Raw genomic sequence first — 17,907 nt, 5'->3', positions numbered from 1 at the left:
CCCATATTAGTTGATAAAATTATCCATGTCGGTGAATAAAATTATCCACATTGGTGTATAAAATTATCCATTTTTTCGGATAAAAATATCCGTATTTGGGGATAAATTTATCCATATTTGTGGCTAAAATTATCCATATTTGTAGATAAAATTATCCATACCTTCGGATAAAATTCTCCATATTTGTAGATAAAATTGTCCATATATGTGGATAAAGTTATCCATATTAGTGGATGAAAATATCCATATTTGTGGATAAAATGATCGAAATTGTTGGATTAAATTATCCATACCTTCGGATAAAATTATCCATATTTTCGGATAAAATTATCCATACCTTCGGATAAAATTATCCATATGTGTGGATAAAATTATCCATATTTGTGGATAAAATTATCCATATTTTCGGATAAAATTATCCATACCTTCGGATAAAATTAGCCATATTTTCGGATAAAATTATCCATATTTGTGTATAAAATTATCCATACCTTCGGATAAAATTATCCATGTGTGTGGATAAATTATACATATTTGTGGATAAAATTATCCATATTTTCGGATAAAATTATCCATACCTTCGGATAAAATTATCCATATTTGTGGATAAAATTATCCATACCTTCGGATAAAATTATCCATGTGTGTGGATAAAATTATCCATATTTGTGGATAAAATTATCCATATTTTCGGATAAAATTATCCATATTTTCGGATAAAATTATCCATATTTGTGGATAAAATTATCCATATTTGTGGATAAAATTATCCATATCTTCGGATAAAATTATTTATGTGTGTGGATAAAATTATCCATATTTGTGGATAAAATTATCCATATTTTCGGATAAAATTATCCATATTTGTGGACAAAATTATCGAAATTGTGGATAAAAGTATCCATATTTGTGGATAAAATTATCCATATTTGTGGATAAAATTATCCAAATTGGTGGATAAAATTATCCATATTTGTGGATAAAATTATCCATACCTTCGGATAAAATTATCCATATTTGAGGATATACTTTCGGATAAAATTATCCATATTTGTGAATAAAACTATCCAAAAATTATCCAAATTAGTGGATAAAATTATTGATATTTGTGGATAAAAATACCCATATTTTTGGATAAAATGATCCACATTTGTGGATAAAATTATCCGAATTGGTGGATAAAATTATTGATATATTTCTGGATAAAATTACCCATATTAGTTGATAAAATCATCCCACTTTGGTGAATAAAATGATCCACATTGGTGAATAAAATTATCCGTATAATATTCACATTGGTGAATATAATTATCCACATTTGTGAATAATATTATCCACATTGGTGGATAAAATCATCAATCATCAAATAATCCCCACATTAGTGGATAAAATTATCCAGATTGACCTATCGGTCTTTTATGAAGATTACTCTTGGTATTCCATGAAAAAGTCCTTCTCGTCTTGTATGAAGAGGATCTTCTATGAGGAAATCCTTCGGGCCTTCTACGAGTATGAAGAAGACCTTTTGATCTCTTGTGAAGAAGACTTTTGGGCCTCCTGTGGAGAAGATCTGCTGTCCTTCGATTAAGAAAAGCTTCTGGTCTTTTATTAAGGGACCATCAACTAAGAATAGTTTCTGGTATTAAGAAGACCTGCTGGTCTTCTATGTTGGAGACTTTCTACCATGAAAAAGAACTTCTGTGAAAAATATCTCCTTTCATATCCGGGCCCTCCCCTGATCTTGTATTAATAAGACCTTCTGATCTTCTATTAGGAATTCCTGCTGGTCTTCTATGAAACGGAACTTCTGGCCTTCTATGAAGAAAACATGTTGGTCTTCTATGAATATCATCGGGTCTTCTATGAAGAAGGCCGATGAGATTTGTTCTATGAAAGAAACGTTCTGATCTTCTATGTGAAGACATTTTATCCTTTTTTTGAAGACGAATTTCTGATCTTCTTTGCAAAGACCTTTTATGCTTCTATGAAGAAGATATTTTTTCATCTCATAAGCGTCTAACTGGTCTTCTATAAAGAAGGAGACGAACAACTATAGAGAATATCTTCTATGAATAAGACCTTCTTCATAAATAACTATGAAGAAGATGGTCAGGTCTTCTAGGAATAAAACGTTCTAGTCCTTTGGTATTCCATAAAGAAGATAACCTGGTCTTCCACGAAACAACCTTTTTGATCTTCTATGAAGACATGCTTTTAGTCTTCTTTGAAGAAAATCATTTACTCTTCTATTAAGAAAAACCTTATAGGTCTCCTGTTATACTTAAATAGGACTTTATGGTCTGCTAGCAACATCATCTTCTGGTTTCTTATGAAGGCCTTCTGATCTTCTTTAAAAAAGACCTTTTGGTCTTCTTTTAAAAATACCTTCTTGTCTTCTATGAAGACGTAGCTGTAGTCTTCTATGAGAGAACTTTTAGGCTTCTATGACAAATATTTTTCTTTTCATCTCCTTGGTCCTATGAAGAATATTTCTGGTCTTGCACGAAGAAATAATTTTGGCTTAAAAAAAGACTTTCTGGAGGAGGTGTAGGGTCTTCTATGATGAAGACCATTCAGTGTTTTTGGTCTTTTTTAATAAGATCTTCTAAAACCCATCTATGGAGAAGACCTTCTGCTCTCTTATGAAGAAGTCCTTCAAGAAGTCATAACGAAAACCTCCTATTAATTTATAAGGTAACCTTTTTGTGACCCGAAACCCTTTTAAACATTTCCCCCCCTAACAACCATGAAATAAATTTTAATTTTCTCTCTTACAACAAAACATTGTTTGCAACATTTAAACAAAAACAACAAAACAAAAGTTTGTCTTTATTTTTTGGTTGTTTTTTTTTTTTTGTCGTATTTCATTTTAGGAAACATTTCATTATCAACGAAGTGAAAATAGCCGAAAGGATATTGTTTTGTATGGAGCAGCAGCCTAAACAAGGGACCCGGTGATGATGCCGCCGAACCGGGGAAACACAAAGTTTTTTGTTGGCCAAAAATGAATATAAAATAGGATTTGGTTTAAGGCTATCCGTGGGAGATGGAGTAAATACGAGCAGCATTTTTTTTGTTAGAATGTCTGGCGTGGTTGCTGCAGTAGAACGGAAAACGTGCCAGGCATACACGAGTAGGAGAAAAGGATAATAGAAGAGTTGAAAATTTGAAATTTAAACGGAATAGGAAATTTTGAGGAGTGAATACAAAAAACTATTTAAAAGGAACATACCAGGAGATTTTTTTCATATCAAAAACGAGCGTCTGTTTTCACGTTTAGCTCTGAGCAAGAACAAGAATTTGGTTATTGAAAAATAAGTTTTTGCATGAGGTCATTGAATGGCAAGTTTCCCAAATTAAAGAATAAAGACAATTTCAGATAAAATTTTATAAATTTGTTTATAATTTCATTTGCTTAGAATTTAATTGTAAAACTTCTTTACAAAAGCTACCCTAAGACATGTCGTTCGCACCCGGCGATAAAAAGTAGGGCCCATATTATTGAGCTAATATATAATGAGGGGCGCACTCATACATATGAGAGAAGTCTCCCTTGTCCCTTCGGGGATGTTTGTGGGAACATTTGTATATATTTAATCGAGTTTGGGGACCTCTAGGAATTTTCATTTATAAATGTAGTTCAGGGGTCAGGGGTCTACCTACCGAAACTTTCATTTAACAATTTATATATTTATATTTTATTTTTATTTAAATTACAATTCTTTATATTATTCACTTTATAAATTTTTGAACTTACCCGATGCTGTGGTAAAACCTAAAACGGCAACCATCAAAACGACGGCCAGCGTACTAGACGACTGCCGTCTCATTTTGTTGTAGGTTTTGTTGTTCTGCTGCTACTGCCACCGACTACTGCTACAAAAATCTAGAGGTGATTTATCCTTGAATGGATGGACTGATTGATGGTTGGAAAGGGAACTTCGTTGTCTCGTATTTGTTAAAGACCCCGCGCTTCCTTTCTCAATCAAAATTCGTTATGGACGAAACCCTTAGCTTTGCGTTAAGGGTTTGTATTTTATAGGTCCTGTATGGAACGTCGTTTTAATTTGAGTTATATTTTCCGAAATTTATTGCAAAAATATTTTCACTTTTTCTATTTCACTTAAACATTAAATCCAAAACTGCAAAAGGAAACAAAAAAGAAACGCACATTCAGCTTAGGATTATTTTTCTGAAAAGAGAAGAGAGGAAAGAGAGAAGAATATAAGTAAATCTGTTTTTAAAAAGGTGATAATTATTTTGAAATTTGCCATTTTTTGTATAGTAATCTATTGTTTTCTATGGAAGACCCCTAGGGAGGTCTTATATTCTATAGAAGACCTCTACGGAGGTCTTCTATGCTATAGAAGACCCCTACGGAGGTCTTCTATTCTATAGAAGACCCCTACGGAGGTCTTCTATTCTATAGAAGACCCCTACGGAGGTCTTCTATTCTATAGAAGACACCTACGGAGGTCTTCTATTCTATAGAAGACACCTACGGAGGTCTTCTATTCTATAGAAGACCCCTACGGAGGTCTTCTATTCTATAGAAGACCCCTACGGAGGTCTTCTATTCTATAGAAGACCCCTACGGAGGTCTTCTATTCTATAGAAGACCCCTACGGAGGTCTTCTATTCTATAGAAGACCCCTACGGAGGTCTTCTATTCTATAGAAGACCCCTACGGAGGTCTTCTATTCTATAGAAGACCCCTACGGAGGTCTTCTATTCTATAGAAGACCCCTATGGAGGTCTTCTATTCTATAGAAGACCCCTACGGAGGTCTTCTATTCTATAGAAGACCCCTACGGAGGTCTTCTATTCTATAGAAGACCCCTACGGAGGTCTTCTATTCTATAGAAGACCCCTACGGAGGTCTTCTATTCTATAGAAGACCCCTACGGAGGTCTTCTATGCTATAGAAGACCGCTACGGAGGACTTTTATTCTATAGAAGACCCCTACGGAGGTCTATTCTATAGAAGACCCCTACGGAGGTCTTCTATTCTATAGAAGACCCCTACGGAGGTCTTCTATTCTATAGAAGACCCCTACGGAGGTCTTCTATGCTATAGAAGACCGCTACGGAGGACTTTTATTCTATAGAAGACCCCTACGGAGGTCTATTCTATAGAAGACCCCTATAGAGGTCACGTATTCTTTACAATACCCTATGGAGATCTTCTTTTCTATAGAAGATCCCTACGGAGGACTTTTATTCTATAGAAGACCCCATACGGAGGTCTTCTATTCTATAGAACACCCCATACGGAGGTCTTATATTCTATAGAAGACCCCATACGGAGGTATTCTATTCTATAGAAGACCCCATACGGAGGTCTTCTATTCTATAGAAGACCCCATACGGAGGTCTTCTATTCTATAGAAGACCCCATACGGAGGTCTTCTATTCTATAGAAGACCCAATACGGAGGTCTTCTATTCTATAGAAGACCCCTACGGAGGTCTTCTATTGTATAGAAGACCCCTACGGAGGTCTTCTATTGTATAGAAGACCCCTACGGAGGTCTTCTATTGTATAGAAGACCCCTACGGAGGTCTTCTATTCTATAGAAGATCCCATTCTATAGAAGACCCCATACGGAGGTCTTCTATTCTATAGAAGACCCCATACGGAGGTCTTCTATTTCATAGAAGACCCCATACGGAGGTCTTCTATTCTATAGAAGACCCCATACGAAGGTCTTCTATTCTATAGAAGACCCCATGGTCTTCTATTCTATAGAAGACCCCATACGGAGGTCTTCTATTCTATAGAAGACCCAATACGGAGGTCTTCTATTCTATAGAAGACCACATACGGAGGTCTTCTATTCTATAGAAGACTCCATACGGTGGTCTTCTATTCTATAGAAGACTCCATACGGAGGTCTTCTATTCTATAGAAGACCCCATTCGGAGGTCTTCTATTCTATAGAAGACCTCTTCTATTCTATAGAAGACCCCATTCGGAGGTCTTCTATTCTATAGAAGACTCCATACGGAGGTCTTCTATTCTATAGAAGACCCCATTCGGAGGTCTTCTATTCTATAGAAGACCCCATTCGGAGGTCTTCTATTCTGTAGAAGACCTCATACGGAGGTCTTCTATTCTATAGAAGACCCCAAACGGAGGTCTTCTATTCTATAGAAGACCCCATACGGAGGTCTTCTATTCTATAGAAGACCCCAAACGGAGGTCTTCTATTCTATAGAAGACCCCATACGGAGGTCTTCTATTCTATAGAAGACCCCTACATAGGTCTTCTATTCTATAGAAGACCCCTACGGAGGTCTTCTATTCTATAGAAGACCCCTACGGAGGTCTTCTATTCTATAGAAGACCCCTACGGAGGTCCTCTACGGAGGTCTTCTATTCTATAGAAGATCCCTACGGAGGACTTTTATTCTATAGGAGACCCCTACGGAGGTCTTATGGGGTCTTCTATAGAATAGAAGACCTCCGTATGGGGTCTTCTATAGAATAGAAGACCTCCGTATGGGGTCTTCTATAGAATAGAAGACCTCCGTATGGGGTCTTCTATAGAATAGAAGACCTCCGTATGGGGTCTTCTATAGAATAGAAGACCTCCGTATGGGGTCTTCTATAGAATAGAAGACCTCCGTATGGGGTCTTCTATAGAATAGAAGACCTCCGTATGGGGTCTTCTATAGAATAGAAGACCTCCGTATGGGGTCTTCTATAGAATAGAAGACCTCCGTATGGGGTCTTCTATAGAATAGAAGACCTCCGTATGGGGTCTTCTATAGAATAGAAGACCTCCGTATGGGGTCTTCTATAGAATAGAAGACCTCCGTATGGGGTCTTCTATAGAATAGAAGACCTCCGTATCGGGTCTTCTATACAATAGAAGACCTCCGTATGGGGTCTTCTATACAATAGAAGACCTCCGTAGGGGTCTTCTATAGAATAGAAGACTTTCGTAGGGGTCTTCTATAGAATAGAAGACCTCCGTAGGGGTCTTCTATAGAATAGAAGACCTCCGTAGCATAGAAGGCCTTCGTAGGGGTCTTCTGTAGCATAGTAGACCTCGATAGTGGCCTTTTATAGTACAGAAGACCTCCGTGGGAGTCTTCTGTAGCATAGAAGACCTCCGTAGGGGTCTTCTGTAGCATAGAAGACCTCCGTAGGGGTCATCTATAGCATAAAAGGCCTCCGTAGGGGTCTTCTGTAGCATAGAAGACCTCCGTAGGGCTCTTCTGTAGAATAGAAGACCTCCGTAGGGGTCTTCTGTAGCATAGAAGATCTCAGTAGGGCTATTCTATAGCATAGAAGACATCCATAGGGGTCTTCTATAGAATAGAAGACCTCCGTGGGGGTCTTCTATAGCATAGGAGTCCTCCGTAGGGGTCTTCTATAGCATAGAAGACCTCCGTAGGGGTCTTCTATAGCATAGGAGTCCTCCGTAGGGGTCTTCTATAGCATAGAAGACCTCCGTAGGGGTCTTCTGTAGCATAGAAGACCTCCATGGGGGTGTTCTATAGCATAGAAGACCTCCGTATGGGTCTTCTGTAGCATAGAAGACCTCCGTAGGGGTCTTCTATAAAATAGTAGACATCCTCCGTATGGGTCTTCTGTAGCATAGAAGACCTCCGTAGGGGTCTTCTATAGAGGGGTCTTCTATAGTAGACATCCTCCGTAGGGGTCTTCTATAGCATAGAAGCCTTCCGTAGGTGTCTTCTATAGCATAGAAGCCTTCCGTAGGTGTCTTCTATAGAATAGAAGACCTCCGTAGGTGTCTTCTATAGAATAGAAGACCTCCGTATGGGTCTTCTGTAGCATAGAAGAGCTCCGTAGGGGTCTTCTGTAGCATAGAAGACCTCCGTAGGGGTCTTCTGTAGCATAGAAGACCTCCGTAGGGGTCTTCTGTAGCATAGTAGACCTCCGTAGGAGTCTTCTATAGAATATAAGACCTCCGTAGGGGTCTTCTATAGAATATAAGACCTCAGTAGGGTTTTTCTATAGAATAGAAGACCTCCGTAGGGGTCTTCTATAGCATAGAAGACCTCCGTAGGGGTCTTCTGTAGCATAGAAGACCTCCATGGGGGTGTTCTATAGCATAGAAGACCTCCGTATGGGTCTTCTGTAGCATAGAAGACCTCCGTAGGGGTCTTCTATAAAATAGTAGACATCCTCCGTATGGGTCTTCTGTAGCATAGAAGACCTCCGTAGGGGTCTTCTATAGAGGGGTCTTCTATAGTAGACATCCTCCGTAGGGGTCTTCTATAGCATAGAAGCCTTCCGTAGGTGTCTTCTATAGCATAGAAGCCTTCCGTAGGTGTCTTCTATAGAATAGAAGACCTCCGTAGGTGTCTTCTATAGAATAGAAGACCTCCGTATGGGTCTTCTATAGCATAGAAGCCTTCCGTAGGTGTCTTCTATAGAATAGAAGACCTCCGTAGGTGTCTTCTATAGAATAGAAGACCTCCGTATGGGTCTTCTGTAGCATAGAAGACCTCCGTAGGGGTCTTCTGTAGCATAGAAGACCTCCGTAGGGGTCTTCTGTAGCATAGTAGACCTCCGTTGGGGTCTTCTATAGAATAGAAGACCTCCGTTGGGGTCTTCTATAGAATAGAAGACCTCCGTTGGGGTCTTCTATAGAATAGAAGACCTCCGTTGGGGTCTTCTATAGAATAGAAGACCTCCGTTGGGGTCTTCTATAGAATAGAAGACCTCCGTTGGGGTCTTCTATAGAATAGAAGACCTCCGTAGGGGTCTTCTGTAGCATATGTTTACGACATTTGGTGCTTCAGAACTTAGGCTTATTGAAATCAAATCTACTGCCCTCTGCACCATTCCTACCTCGTATGTCACATGTTTGTGCTAAGACAACAAAAGAGAAAAACGTTTTTTCGTTTTTTCAAAAAGAAGTTAAAAATGAAAACGAAATTGAAAGACGACGTACATATGAGAAAAACAACAAGCAGAGAAAATGGAAAAAGAAAAACAATGCTGCGGGAAAAACATGCTAATTCAATTAGCCGCAAAATGCCAGCCAAAGAAGAAAAACAAAAAAACGAAACGAATGGAAAAAATTTTAAATCGCCAAAGTGAATCGTATCGAAGTCAAAAGGGTTAGAGATTCACTTAAAATGTTCTCAGATACGTTGCCGAACGGTAGTGGTTATGGTGGTGGTAATTCAATCGGTATAATTTTGGCATTAATTATAATTGTGAATATTTTAATGATAATGCGAAAAATTATACAAATACAAGCGGTTTAAAGAACAAAAAAAACAAAGAGGAGAAAGTGAGAAGAGAGACGAAGAACAAATTAAGTAATTAACAAAGGTAGTCAGGAGTTGGCTTGGGATTTTTGCAAAACTAATACTGCTGTTGTTGTTAAGCCGAGTTCGCAAGACATGGATTTTCGTAATCTGTGTTCCAAAATTGATGTGGATGCAATACGAGGTGAGTTCCGACAAATAAAAAAAAAAAAATAATTATTTATTATTTAATTAATTTATTGAATTGTGTCGTGCGCGTCTGTGCCCTGAGGCGAAGCCTTCTAAGTGTTGTTTTTCTCGCATTTTAATTTAACCTTTGATTTTTTTCATTGCGTTTCTTGTTTTGTGATTTCAGCTAAATTTCCACCCCTACCCGATGTGATGACCCAGATTAAATTACCAAAGTCAATGTCAAAATTAAAGTCACGCAAAATATTTCGCATGTCCCGGGAAGATGTTAGCAGGTCTTCATCGAAGCGACGTTCTTCGAGCATTGATGATATTGCCATCAAACAGCAAGCAAATCCGTTGGGGCCACCATTTAGTATACCCCTGCCTCCTGCACCCTCAGATTTTGTAAATCACACACCGGAAAGGATTTCCACAATATCATCCCTGGTAGATAAAAGGGGTGGTGGTGGAGGAAATCGGGGACGCAGTTTGGGCCGTGGTGCCACAATGAAAAAACGCCACTCCGAAGATCCTGATGAGGAGGGTTTCTATCGCAGTGCAGGTGGCATAGATGACTATTGTCCCTCACCCGAAAACATGCGCAGCTATTCCACACGACCAATGAGTCCTCCTAGGCGAGGAGCAGCCCTATCGCCCACCCGACGCACCACTTCGGAACAAAATGTCAAAATGTCCTTTAAGGAAAAATGCCAAAAGGGCTACAAGGATGCCTCGGAATTTCGTTTGAAACATATTTTTGTCAAGAAGACTGTGGTACGTCAGGACACCATTCAGATCAATGAATATGTGCGAAGATTTGAAGAAGACCGAAGAAGGGAGGAAAGTGATGAGGATCGCGAGGCCCGAGAATTGGAGGGAAATTATGGTTTCAATTTTAGAACTTCAAGGCGTAAATCGGATGAGTCGTTTGGCGTGAGTACACCAAGGGATTCACCAAGCCAGCAGCTCCATCAGCAGAGGCAACCCATGTTACCACCCTCCAACCAAAAGAAAACCCTTAGCGAGCAGAGTGGTGATGAAAGTGGCATGGAACAGACACCACCAGCCCGCCGGCCAGGTATTGCAGCCACCAGATTTTCAAGAGTGCGCAAGGACCCCCTACGCATGTCTCTGGATGAGGATGATGGCGTTAAATCTCCTCCAAGGAAGCAAACATCCGTGGATAACCAAGAAGACGAGGACAATGAGGAAGGTAATGTCAGTGACATTGAACTGGATGAGGTGGATGTGGACCCTCCCATACCTCTACACCCCATAGAGAGTGCCTTGTACAACAAACTACAAAGGGAAAGGGAGGAAAGAGAGGCTTCACTGGCCAAGCAAAAGGAAAAATTGTCGAAAACAAAAAGCATTAAAAAGCGCCTGGGTACATTTAAAAATTCCTCTCAAGCTTCCCTGGGTTCCTTGGCCAGCAACTCGCCATTGAAAAAACGTAGAGCCCCCCTAAGTCCCCAGGAATCGGAGGAGAAAACCAAGGCCTCACCCAAAACCGAGGGAAAGATAAAACAAAATTTCCGTCGTTTACAAAAATCCATCAAATTACCCTCCTCCTCAAGGGGAGCAGAATCGGAAACTGAGGGCGAAGGGGAATCAGGAAAATCCAAGACCTCCAAAACCCAACAATTTGCCGAACGTCTCAAACGTTTTCGCTCCGTGGACAATGTGGATAGGCAAACGGATAATGAAGAGGATGGAGGTGAGAGGGAGAAAAAATCTCCCGGCTCACCAAAACTGCAAAAACTCACCCTTAAACTGCAATATTGGAAGAAGAGTTTCCAGCGTAAACCCTCAGAAAATTCGGATGATGAAATGCCAACCTCCGGATCGCCCCAAAAAAAGGAAAAACCTGTTGGCACCCTGATTCGCAGGCTGCAGCACATACGCACTCGCAAGCAGGCCAGTACCGATGATCCGGACGACGATGAGGAGGGTGGCCACAGCTATCGTGAAAGCTTTAAGTCAAGAGCCAAACTGCAGCTGGAAAAAGGTATGGCTGCGGCCCAGCACATGCCTCAAATGACCCTGGAAAAAATAAAGGAATCCAAGAAATTGTTCCGCAAGAAAGAGGGCAAAGATAAGGACAAACCGAAGAACAAGGATAAGGAGACTACATCGCAAACAAATGGTAGTGGAGAATCCGATTTGGAGGATAGCGAAGGTGAGCAAAGCAAACTTAAGGTTGCATCCCACAAAAAGAAACCCACCAAGGAGAAGCAAGAAAAATCCTCCGCCACAAGGCACTACTACAGTTCCGATGATGAGGACGAGGAGGAAGAAGACGAAGCGGAGGCAAAGAAGCAAGAATCCACCAAGGTGACCCTGGAACCCTATCAACAAAATGTCATGGTACCATTGTCACGGGCCTCCTGGACAGCCAAACCGCCCATAATGACAGATTCCGGTGACGATTTGGATGAGGATGATGACATGTTACCCAGGGTTCTGATACACCAAGATAATACCGAAGGCTTTGAGTCCACCCTGATTATTGCTGTGAAGTGTCCTATTTCTCGATCTCCCACCAGGACACCACCTTACATCACCGAACTGCCACCAGATTATGAAGATTCTCCCAAGGCCTCCTCGCCCATGGATTCTCCCAAACCCAGCACCCCTGAAACCAGAGCCGACAGTTGGGTACCCTACAAGGAAAAGGTGGCCAATTTGGCAGAATTCCAAACTCCACCTCCCACCAGGGGAGAACGCAGGCATTCCAAAGACTCCATATTATCCTCGGGATCGAGAAGCCATCACTCCCGCAAACATTCCATTGATTCTAGTTCGGAGGACTCTTGGATAAAGGATGTGCCGCGAGATACCTCAAATGTCATTGGCCTACATAATGTCTATGAATCGGAAGAGCCCTGGAAGATACAAACCGGACCCAAAATGGAGGAAAAGCTCTACAAGACCAAGAGTATTGATATTTTTGAGCGACACAAGCAGCAGGGTATGGAGCTGCACATATTCGAGGACTTTGATGATGAGTTGAAGAATACCCCGGTGGTGAAAATTGCCAAGGAAGAGGGAGAGGAGGGGGAGGAGGAGGAAGAAAAGAAAACTTCTAGACAGCAAAGTGTGGATGAAGCTGAGAGTGGCGAAGAAATGGATCAACCGGATGATGACAACTCTTCAAGGATCACAAAGATTCTGAAGCAACCGGAAGTGGAGTTAGAAAACCCCAAGAAAGACAAGCAGCCAGGAAAAGAAGAAGCAGCTGAGCCTGCTAAACAAGTCAATAAATTATATGCCAATAGCCGTGAAAGCCTTAATGACCCGCTGCACAGCAAGGCCCATCTCACAGACAGTGGGGCCGAGGAAGACAATGAAGAGAGCAGTGATGATGATGAGGAGGATGATGATGATGATTCGGAAGATAATAATGGGGAGGAAGAGGATGAGGATGATGACAGGCCTCCTTCCCACAAACCCTCTCCGCCACCAGCAACACCACCACCACCAGTGCCACAAAGACAGCCCTCTCTACGCCTGCTGGCCAATGTACCCAAACAAGCACCTCCACCATTGCCAGAAGAAGAACTGGCCCCACCACCTTTACCACAAACCAAGCCACCCCTACCACCCAATAGGCCCCAAGTGGTGCCACCTAAAATCCCCGAAAGAACACCCTCAATGAACCGGGTAAGTCGGCCCTTGGTTAAGACGGCCTCACTGCGTTTGGCCTATAGCGAGCAGGTAAATCCCCAAGATGTGGGAAAAGTCAATAAATTAATTTCCAAATTTGAGCCAAATCAGCGCAGGCCACGCATTATTGCCAGGAGAAGCTATTCATCCCAGGAATCACAAGATTACTCCGATGATGAAGAAGACGAAGAGGAGGATAGAAAAAAGAGGAAGCAGAAAAGTGAAGAAGATACAGAAAGTGAAGCTGAAAAGCCCCCAAGTCGGAATATATCCCTCGATCGAACACCCACCAATAAACCAAAATTGCAAAAATCATTTTCCATTGATAACTCCGATGGTGAGGTGAAAATCCCCACAAAGGCCACTTTGAGAAAGGCTCCCGAACCACCAAACCTCAACAGCAGAGACTCATTTAATAACAACAACGCCAGCGAATTGGAAAAACTCCAAGATTTACACATAACCGAAACGACGAAGTTAAAAACTTTCACCAACAAAAACAACAACAATAATTTGCAGCTAACTTCACAGCGAGGACCACCACCGCTACCACCCTTACCCATTATCATCACAAGCTCTCAAGGATCACCAGTGAAAAGTTCAAAACGAAATAATTCCCTCAGTCAATACGATACAAATTCGAATTGTAGTCAACCGAATTCCGAATATGGTTCACCAATGGCTTTCCCCTCCAGCCTTATGGGTTCCTCCACAGAGGTAACACCCACCTCAAATAGGAAAACAGAAACGGAATTTTTAAATACCCAGCAGCATCGTTCATCGCGGCGCAGCATGCCTCGGGATGATGAACATTTCTATTCATTTGACAGTGATGAGGGTAAGCGGAGGAGATTTGAATTTCGAAAAATTTTCAAACTAAAAAAAATGTTTTTTCTCTTTTCAGAAAATAGCTACTATTCCATAAGTTCCACGGGTAGCAATCGCTATGTGGTTGAATTGTAGGCAATTTAGAGAATTAGGAGAGAAGAAGGCACCAAAAACCCCTGGGCACAGCTGTCAAATAATGCAGGAAGCAATATTAAAATAATTTATTTAATGAAAAAAATGTTATTGTTATTAAAAATAAGTAAATATTTTTTTAGGTTATAAGAAAAACGAAACATAAAAAAATTTCGAAATGAAACTGTGAATTCGAAATAATAAATAAATATTTTTGATTTATTTCGAATGAAAAAAAATATAAAAATATGGCGCCTAAAATTATGCAGCACACACTTTTCCATAAGCTTATGTAAAAGTTGAAATTTTTTTAAAAAATCCACGTTTTATTGGCCTAGGGAAATGTTGAAAATTTGTTTAAAAATCCACGTTTTATTGCCTTAAAGAAATGTTGAAAATTTGTTTAAAAAATCCGCGTTTTATTGGCTTAAAGAAATGTTGAAAATTTGTTTAAAAAATCCACGTTTTATTGGCTTAAAGAAATGTTGAAAATTTGTTTAAAAAATCCACTTTTTATTGGCTTAGGGAAATTTTAAAAATTTGTTTAAAAATCCACGTTTTATTGGCTTGGGGAAATTGTGAAAATTTGTTTAAAAATCCACGTTTTATTGGCCTAGGAAATGTTGAAAATTTGTTTAAAAATCCACGTTTTATTGGCTTGGGGAAATTGTGAAAATTTGTTTAAAAATCCACGTTTTATTGGCTTAGGGAAATTGTGAAAATTTGTTTAAAAATCCACGTTTTATTGGCTTAGGGAAATTGTGAAAATTTGTTTAAAAATCCACGTTTTATTGGCTTAAAGAAATGTTGAAAATTTGTTTAAAAAATCCACGTTATATTGGCTTAGGGAAATGTTGAAAATTTGTTTAAAAATCCACGTTTTATTGGCTTAAGAAATGTTAAAAATTTGTTTAAAAAATCCACGTTTTATTGGCTTAAAGAAATGTTAAAATTTTTTTTAAAAAATACACGTTTTATTGGCTTAAAGAAATGTTGAAAATTTGTTTAAAAATCCACGTTTTATTGGCTTAAAGAAATGTTGAAAATTTGTTTAAAAAATCCACGTTTTATTGGCTTAAAGAAATGTTGAAAATTTGTTTAAAAAATCCACTTTTTATTGGCTTAGGGAAATTTTAAAAATTTGTTTAAAAATCCACGTTTTATTGGCTTGGGGAAATTGTGAAAATTTGTTTAAAAATCCACGTTTTATTGGCCTAGGAAATGTTGAAAATTTGTTTAAAAATCCACGTTTTATTGGCTTGGGGAAATTGTGAAAATTTGTTTAAAAATCCACGTTTTATTGGCTTAGGGAAATTGTGAAAATTTGTTTAAAAATCCACGTTTTATTGGCTTAGGGAAATTGTGAAAATTTGTTTAAAAATCCACGTTTTATTGGCTTAAAGAAATGTTGAAAATTTGTTTAAAAAATCCACGTTATATTGGCTTAGGGAAATGTTGAAAATTTGTTTAAAAATCCACGTTTTATTGGCTTAAGAAATGTTAAAAATTTGTTTAAAAAATCCACGTTTTATTGGCTTAAAGAAATGTTAAAATTTTTTTTAAAAAATACACGTTTTATTGGCTTAAAGAAATGTTGAAAATTTGTTTAAAAATCCACGTTTTATTGGCTTAAAGAAATGTTGAAAATTTGTTTAAAAAATCCACGTTTTATTGGCTTAGGGAAATTGTGAAAATTTGTTTAAAAATCCACGTTTTATTGGCTTAGGGAAATTGTGAAAATTTGTTTAAAAATCCACGTTTTATTGGCTTAGGGAAATTGTGAAAATTTGTTTAAAAATCCACGTTTTATTGGCTTAAAGAAATGTTGAAAATTTGTTTAAAAAATCCACGTTATATTGGCTTAGGGAAATGTTGAAAATTTGTTTAAAAATCCACGTTTTATTGGCTTAAAGAAATGTTGAAAATTTGTTTAAAAAATCCACGTTATATTGGCTTAGGGAAATGTTGAAAATTTGTTTAAAAATCCACGTTTTATTGGCTTAAGAAATGTTAAAAATTTGTTTAAAAAATCCACGTTTTATTGGCTTAAAGAAATGTTAAAAATTTTTTTAAAAAATACACGTTTTATTGGCTTAAAGAAATGTTGAAAATTTGTTTAAAAAATCCACGTTTTATTGGCTTAGGGAAATGTTGAAAATTTGTTTAAAAAATCCACGTTTTATTGGCTTAGGGAAATGTTGAAAATTTGTTTAAAAAATCCACGTTTTATTGGCTTAGGGAAATGTTGAAAATTTGTTTAAAAAATCCACGTTTTATTGGCTTAGGGAAATGTTGAAAATTTGTTTAAAAAATCCACGTTTTATTGGCTTAGGGAAATGTTGAAAATTTGTTTAAAAAATCCACGTTTTATTGGCTTAGGGAAATGTTGAAAATTTGTTTAAAAAATCCACGTTTTATTGGCTTAGGGAAATGTTGAAAATTTGTTTAAAAAATCCACGTGTTATTGGCTAATGGAAACGTTGAAAATTTGGTTAAAAAATCCACGTTTTATTGGTTTATAAAAATGTTGAAAATTAGTTTAAAAATCCACGTTTTATTGGCTTAAATAAATGTTGAAAATTGGTTTAAAAAATCCACGTTTTATTGGCTTAAAGAAATGTTGAAAATTTGTTTAAAAAATCCACGTTTTATTGGCTTAAAGAAATAATGAAAATTTGTTTAAAAAATCCACGTTTTATTGGCTTAAAGAGATGTTGAAAATTTGTTTAAAAAATCCAAGTTTTATTGGCTTAAAGAAATGTTGAAAATTTGTTTAAAAAATCCACGTTTTGTTGGCTTAAAGAAATGTTGAAAATTTGTTAAAAATCCACGTTTTATTGGCTTAAAGAAATGTTGAAAATTTGTTTAAAAAATCCAAGTTTTATTGGCATAAAGAAATGTTGAAAATTTGTTTAAAAAATTTGTTTTAAAAAGCATTTCCATAGCCCAATAAAACGTGGATTTTTTAAACAAATTTTCAACATTTCTTTAAGCCAATAAAACGTGGATTTTTTAAACAAATTTTCAACATTTCTTTAAGCCAATAAAACGTGAATTTTTTAAACAAATTTTCAACATTTCTTTAAGCCAATCAAACGTGGATTTTTTAAACAAATTTTCAACATTTCTTTAAGCCAATAAAACGTGGATTTTTTAAACAAATTTTCAACATTTCTTTAAGCCAATAAAAAACAAATTTGCAACATTTCTTTAAGCCAATAAAACGTGGATTTTTTAAACAAATTTTCAACATTTCTTTAAGCCAATAAAACGTGGATTTTTTCAACAAATTTTCAACATTTCTTTAAGCCAATAAAACGTGGATTTTTTCAACAAATTTTCAACATTTCTTTAAGCCAATAAAACCTGGATTTTTTAAACAAATTTTCAACATTTCTTTAAGCCAATAAAACGTGGATTTTTTAAACAAATTTTCAACATTTCTTTAAGCCAATAAAACGTGGATTTTTTAAAAAAATTTTCAACATTTCTTTAAGCCAATAAAACGTGGATTTTTTAAACAAATTTTCAACATTTCTTTAAGCCAATAAAACGTGGATTTTTTAAAAAAAATTTCAACATTTCTTTAAGCCAATAAAACGTGGATTTTTTAAACAAATTTTCAACATTTCTTTAAGCCAATCAAACGTGGATTTTTTAAACAAATTTTCAACATTTCTTTAAGCCAATAAAACGTGGATTTTTTAAACAAATTTTCAACATTTCTTTAAGCCAATAAAACGTGGATTTTTTAAACAAATTTTCAACATTTCTTTAAGCCAATAAAAAACAAATTTGCAACATTTCTTTAAGCCAATAAAACGTGGATTTTTTAAACAAATTTTCAACATTTCTTTAA

The 17,907-nt window shown here is 37.4% G+C and overlaps 3 protein-coding genes across 11 annotated transcripts in view; 1 reads left to right on the top strand and 2 right to left on the bottom strand.

Annotated features, from left to right (window-relative positions):
- Window positions 1–17,907, bottom strand: part of LOC141399110 (uncharacterized) — a 434,325-nt gene that overhangs the window by 134,164 nt on the left and 282,254 nt on the right. The gene's annotated exons all lie outside the window — the stretch shown is intronic.
- Window positions 1–17,907, bottom strand: part of Nrg (Neuroglian) — a 294,047-nt gene that overhangs the window by 153,915 nt on the left and 122,225 nt on the right. For 6 of the 9 annotated variants that reach the window (XR_012411769.1, XR_012411767.1, XM_073977181.1 and 3 more), the window contains exon 2: window positions 3,758–4,142. Coding sequence is in view for 6 of the 9 variants with exons in the window: in XM_073977181.1 (XP_073833282.1) it covers window positions 3,758–3,830 (73 nt within the window). In the remaining 3 variants the exon portion in view is untranslated. Of the gene's footprint in view, window positions 1–3,757; window positions 4,193–17,907 lie in introns of all 9 variants that reach the window. The other 3 variants (XR_012411768.1, XM_073977182.1, XM_073977186.1) reach the window with 1 other exon arrangement.
- On the top strand, window positions 9,052–14,295 carry PIP82. Its single transcript, XM_073977180.1, has 3 exons — window positions 9,052–9,435; window positions 9,607–13,926; window positions 13,993–14,295. Exons 1-3 carry the CDS (start codon window positions 9,387–9,389, stop codon window positions 14,049–14,051), a joined length of 4,428 nt encoding a protein of 1,475 aa, XP_073833281.1. The 5' UTR covers window positions 9,052–9,386; the 3' UTR covers window positions 14,052–14,295.

Source organism: Musca autumnalis, unplaced genomic scaffold (genome assembly GCF_047663935.1).
Source record: "Musca autumnalis isolate F117 unplaced genomic scaffold, ASM4766393v1 scaffold_3, whole genome shotgun sequence".
NCBI lineage: Eukaryota > Metazoa > Arthropoda > Insecta > Diptera > Muscidae > Musca > Musca autumnalis.
Note: the sequence above shows the minus strand (reverse complement) of the source record. Positions and strands in the feature narration are given on the sequence as shown.

Coding starts and splice junctions, on each gene's coding strand:
- PIP82 (XM_073977180.1), top strand. CDS start 9,387: ATGGATTTTCGTAATCTGTGTTCCAAAATTGATGTGGATGCAATACGA. Junction 9,436..9,606: donor TGATGTGGATGCAATACGAG/GTGAGTTCCGAC, acceptor TTGTGATTTCAG/CTAAATTTCCACCCCTACCC. Junction 13,927..13,992: donor TTCATTTGACAGTGATGAGG/GTAAGCGGAGGA, acceptor TTCTCTTTTCAG/AAAATAGCTACTATTCCATA.